Here is a 6,000-nt window from a genome sequence, read left to right as displayed (position 1 = left end):
TAAGTTTAAAAGAGTGTTTATTGTTGAGTCTAGAAGGAAGGTATATATGGCTGTCCTTTGTACTGTTATTTCAGCATTTCTATATGTTGAACATTCTTATAGAAAAAACATCTGGAAAGGAAGTTCACAGACATTCTGAATTTAGTCTCTTCCCCCTTAAATAAATACTAACTATATTTCAGTAAGTCATTTTATTTGAAGTTTTTAAATAAATTATCAAACCAATCAAGTTGAGATATACACAGAATTATCCTTGACTATAACAGAAGCTCCTGAATATAATAGGAAGGGCTTTTAAAATATGTTTCAGCCTGAATTCATTCCACTGGAATCCATTAAAGTGTCTAAACCTTACAGATTCAGTTATAGTCAACTGAAAGAGAAAGTTTAGTTTTTGGCTTTCCCTTTTTTAATAGGAAGTTGACCTGTAGCTTCCAAATACTTATTAATGAGGTCTTCTTGTGTGGCTGGTGAACATGGCTGGTATCTGCAGTACTCCATTGTGTATTCTCCCTTTCCCTAAGGAGTTAAAAAAAAAATAAGTTGTTTGGTTTTTTTAACTATTAAGGAAAATTCATGCAAAGACAAGATTTCACAAATTTGATCATTCTGTAGGGTGGTTTCTTGAAGAACACTGAGGTCAAGTTTAAACAGTTGCTTACCTCGGTGCATGACCTAAGCTCAGTGGAATAACCAAACATATCATTTAAAGGGACCTGAAAACAAACACAGTAGATATTTTGGCATTGCTTACTGAAAAATTTTTGAGGAAAATACAGAGAACCCTTAGTCAGAAAACTTCAGATTTCTACTAACTCCTCATGGTTTAAAAGAATTAAAAGCCAGAGAGAAACATTTTTGTTTTACTTAAGTAGAAATCCTATTTTTTAAGTAATTTCATTTGACAAACTAGGAACCAAATCTTTCAGCTTCACAGAGTGGTCACCACTGACAGTCTTCCCTCCTCATCCCCACTCCACTCTCTAGCTACAGCTCAAGCATTTAAAGCGCTTCTTCTGTGAAAATGTTAATACAATTTTCCTTTGGACACCTCAATAATATGCTGATAGCAGTGTCTTCTAAGAAGCCTTATGAACACTTTTTCCCATGAGATTTAAGTCAAGTAAGGTATGGGCAATGTGTAAGTATTATCCCAACAAATCAGAGGTAACATGATAAGGTAGCTATGTAAATAAAGTTATAATGAGAAAGGTAACATACAGCTAAGAAAATGACATTCACAAAAGGCCAACATGAAAAGAATCTTATTTTTAGCTTCTGCACTTTAGAGTTGCTCTAGCAGCAAATTATAGAAATTGCCACACATACATAAACCACAAATTCAACAAATTGCCAGGGAAGTGTGTCAATTTGCTCTACAGTCTCCAAAAACAAAAGCTAACTCTAATTTCCTTCTGTGGTTACTAAAAGCAAGATTGTCAGTGACCAACAGTACTTACATCTGCATATAGTGTAAAATAGTCCTCAATTCCATCTTGTCCTGTGATTACCCCATGACGCCGGTTAATTCCCGCAATCACTGGTCCCTGGAATTCAGTTGGGGCTATAACTTCCACAGACATAACAGGTTCAATAATACATACTGTTGCATTTGCCAAGGCTGGGTTTAAAAATAAATAAATTAGTTAATTTTTATTAATCTTTAAACATACTAGAATTCTCTTCTATCCATATATACAAAAGGGAGATAGATGTTCTATTTTTCTAGTAGCATTAACAGTCACTCTTGTAAATGGAAATTCCAGTAAGTCAACACTTATCAAAGCATTAGCATTAGCATTTCCATGACCATATTTTTATCTTTAAACATTATTAAGCTGCAGAGAGTAACATAAAAAGGGTCTTAAAATAACATTCAGTCAAGTCCTCTGTCATCTAAATTATCTAGCTGAAGGTTATTTATTTTGTTTCTGAAAATCTTCAGGAGTAAAGTCACTGTTAAGTCTTTGACCAAGGTAAACCAAATTTTTCTTGATGGTCCCTGGCAGACAGTTCTTTGTAAAAGAGAATAACTTTTATCATGGGTGGGAGGAGGACTGCAGGCACTCTTCATATACTTGGAGACAATAATCAAGTCTTTGAGATTATTGAGAAAATAATCTACTGAGAAAAATTTGCTAGGCTGAAATTTTTCAACATCTGTTGATAATTATAAGACCAAGTTTTCAGTTTCTGCTCTAACAAGTTATATGCCTTTTGGAAAAAACAAATCTGTCCAGGTCTCAAGTTTTTTCACCTACAAAATATAAAGACATTGGATGTGAAGAGCCATTTAAGCAGTAAAATCTAATGTGTACATCCATGTTTTTTTTAATCCCACTTAATATATAATTAGAACACTTCTTAGTATAACAAATGCTTATTTAGGCTTAAATGTAACATTATAGAGAGAATATAATAAAACTTCAAACTTTCGTACTTAATTTAGACATTATCATAGTGAGGAATAATACTTTAGCCTCAGACTGGGTGAATTATTGCTAAAGAGTTTAAGCAGAACCAAAAATACGACAAAGAAAATATCTCATTTTAAAATAATCACAGTTTTCCAAGCATTTTAAAAATAATAAACTAGCTATCATTGTATATTCATTAAAGACACTATTATATTAGCTTAAGTGCAATGATTATAAGAAAAGCAATTTAATATACTTGCATTTCTTTAAAATATTTCCTATTCAAATCATATCTTAGCTTAGACCTATCTTTCACTAATTAGTCTTAATTAGTGAATTTTTTTCTGAAAACAGAAATAACTGAACTTTGCAGATTTCTAAGCTTCATAAGCTAACCTGCAAAACCCTACACAGACATCTAAAGCAGTTGATTATCTTATCAATTCTGGACTGTAGAAATAGAGTCTATTTCTCTATTTCATGTAACCTCTAGGTTTACAACAGCATAGCTTCTAAATAAATGCAATTAATGAAGAAGGCACCCAAGAGGTGTGAGCAGACATATTATGATGCAGTTACACATTTATCTGATGTTTTCCACAGGTCACTAATATAAAAGAGCTAGACTGGGAAAGGGGCCTATGTTAAAGGGAAGGAAGGAGCCAAGGCCACAGTGCCCATCACTTGTGGAGGACAGCCTGTCCAGTTCAGTTTCATATTCTCTCACCTTGCTCCTTTCCTCTTAGCTCCCTCTTTCTTGCTAAAGCCACCTCTTGACTCATGTCCAAAGAACCCTGCTCTTATTTATACTTTCTTCTAACCTCATTCAGTGTGACAAGACTCCAGAGCTAATTCACCCTGCCATTTTTTGATAGTCACATGGCAACAAAGTCCTAAAAACAATTTTTCCTCAAGCAGATTCACGTGGTCCATAGCTTTTTAAGGTACCAAGTGAAAATACCAATATCATTGTATGAGCTTTTAAGCCTAAGTGGTGGGCAGAGGTGGTAATGTTTCTATTTCAGCCCATTAGGAATAATGCTGGTAACCATCAGGGCTGGGTGCTGAAGAGGCTGAGGAGGTGGTCAAGCACTATGACTCTGGTCTGGGTTTAATTCCACCAATAACTAGCTTGTAACTTTGGGTTATTCAGTTACCTGCTAAGAGTCCCAGTTTTCTCAACTGTAAGGTCTCTGTGAAGATAAGATAGTAATTCATGTACTTGGCACACTATATAGCACATAAAGCAATCAATAAATATTGCTATGACCACTCTGAGACAAAAGCTGGGGAACGGGTGGCATAGCACAGTGCTAAGTCAAAGGCAACAGGCAGGGAAGCGGGATTAGCATTCATTATGCTCAAATACATAAGTGCAAGTGCTTGAAAGTAAATTCTCATTTAATATTGTGGAATTACTATCTCCAAGCAGCCTGGAGAAAGTTCCAATGACTTGCCCATTTCCACATAGTAAGTAAGTATACAGCACAACCAGGATTCAAACTCAAAGCCCATTGTGTAATGGGACAGGAGGTCCAAAAAGGGGGCACTAATATGAGTTAAATGAGCTAACCATGACTCTGGGTAGGCCTTCATTTCTCTTATAGAGTGGTGACAAGTTCGATGGTTTTTAGGGAGGCTAAGCGTAGTACTCTTTCTAAAACTGGCCACAAAAAATGATGGCAATGGTCACAACCATAAGGTGAAATGCATGAAATGCCCAAACAGAACATTCAATTTCATACTTTAGTTTTAGTTATGTCAGTGATTCATCTCAGGAGCAAAGTTTAAATTATGATTCGGAATAGTTCCTACTTTTCACTTTTTTAATGAAAAACACATGAGAATTTGAACTATTTTTCTCCCAGTTTTAGTAATAGAGGATCTAAATATAAGCTCTTCTGATACCAGGCTTGTTTATCAACATTTTCGCCCTAAAATTTTGATACAGTATTCAATGGAGGTACATGCATGAGAAGTTGATTTTCTTACTGAGCTTGGCAAAAACTTCCTTTCACCTTTTACACACTGTCTTTTTTAAAAAATCTTTGCATTTTTAAAAACTGAAATGGAGTTGATATACAATACTGGTTTCAGTTGTACAACAGTGATTCCAATTATATACATGACGAAATGCTCATCACAATAACTGTAGTTACCATCTGTCAACAAAGATAATACAGTATTATTGACTATATTCCCCAAGTTGTACTTTCAATCCTGTGGCTATTTGTTTTATAACTAGAAGTTTGTTCCTCTTTATTCCCTTCACGTGTTTGTCCCATCTCCCCCAGCCCCAGCCCTACAGCAATCACTAGTCTGTTCTGTGTCCATGAGTCTATTCCTCTTCCGTTTGGTTGGCTTTTCATTTTTTTAGATTCCACATATAAGTGACAATCATATACTTTTGTCTTTCCATCATGGAGAAATAAAAATCAGATAAAGAAACAGCAAAGTAATTCATTGTTCATGCTAGCACTCTGCTTATCTGCACATGTTTTTCTGGCAAACCGCCACCCCCAGTACTTCTCAATTAAATTATCACCTTAGTGCTTTTCCTTTGTATGCCCATCAGGCAATTAATCATACTTAATATTTGTACACTTAAAAAATTAAAAATTCAATGGTACATACTCAACTCTTCAGTTAATATTCATAGATATGCAGACTATTGTTATGGATATATGTGTATATTCTGGGCATGTACATCTTATATTTCATATTTTATATAGGAACAATTAAACAGGATGAGGTTCTCTGTTGACTGACAACCATACCAATTATCTGGCTTACATAGCCTCTATGTCCAGGAAAGCTACCAATTTCCAGTCAAGAACCAGTATAAAACAAATTGAAACACCAATTGCTCTAATAGTACTTTAAAAAAATGTAACAATGTGTATGTATGCCAAATCATGACACAGTTTGTTTTAAATATCTTACAATTTTGTCAGTTATACCTCAGTAAAGCTGAATAAAGTCCATAAAGTGATCATAGCTAATTTTTCAGTTTAAAATGGTAAATGAGGGCAAGAGGCAGGTGTTTTAATCTGAATCATACCTAATAAAGTCTATTTTCTTTGTGACTTTATTTGCCTTTTTCCTATTCATGCAATCTCCAGATTGTGACAAGACCTCTAGATCAGATTTCAGTGGCATTTTAAAGACAACTAGCATAAAGAGCATAGAGGATTTTCTTTCCCTTTCACAATAGACATGAAAACACAAGTCACTAATGGTTTCCATTAGTTTAAATAAGGAATTAGCAACCTGGTCAAGGAATGAGCAATCTTCTCCAACTATTGCCCCACACCTGCTCACAGATGCAAACAGACCAAAAACAACATAGAGGTGAAAATTCATAGAGAATCAATAAAATCCTGACTTACAGAATGCTTAGGAAATGTGTTATGCTTTAACTAATTTTCTACTGCCCATTTTGATCTTCTTTGATTAAAGTATTTATGGAATGTTTTGTGAATCATAATGTAATTTTCCTATGTAAAGACACTTATGGACATTACTAATGAACTACCAGATAACAAATATGGAAGAAGTGACAGAGAGAATGGATTTTCTGCTC

At 34.5% G+C, this 6,000-nt stretch overlaps 1 protein-coding gene across 3 annotated transcripts in view; it reads right to left on the bottom strand.

Annotated features, from left to right (window-relative positions):
* The window catches only part of GFM1 (G elongation factor mitochondrial 1), a 45,370-nt gene continuing 39,370 nt past the window's right edge, over window positions 1-6,000 (bottom strand). For all 3 annotated transcript variants that reach the window (XM_036904098.2, XM_036904097.2, XM_057499591.1), the window contains 3 exons: window positions 1,461-1,621; window positions 663-716; window positions 1-519 (listed from right to left, as the gene is read on the bottom strand). In XM_036904098.2, coding sequence (XP_036759993.2) covers window positions 388-519; window positions 663-716; window positions 1,461-1,621 — 347 coding nt within the window. In that variant the 3' untranslated portion in view covers window positions 1-387. The remainder of the gene's footprint in view (window positions 520-662; window positions 717-1,460; window positions 1,622-6,000) is intronic.

Source organism: Manis pentadactyla, chromosome 1 (assembly GCF_030020395.1).
Source record: "Manis pentadactyla isolate mManPen7 chromosome 1, mManPen7.hap1, whole genome shotgun sequence".
In the NCBI taxonomy this organism is placed as follows: domain Eukaryota; kingdom Metazoa; phylum Chordata; class Mammalia; order Pholidota; family Manidae; genus Manis; species Manis pentadactyla.
This window is presented reverse-complemented; position numbering and strand designations above follow the sequence as displayed.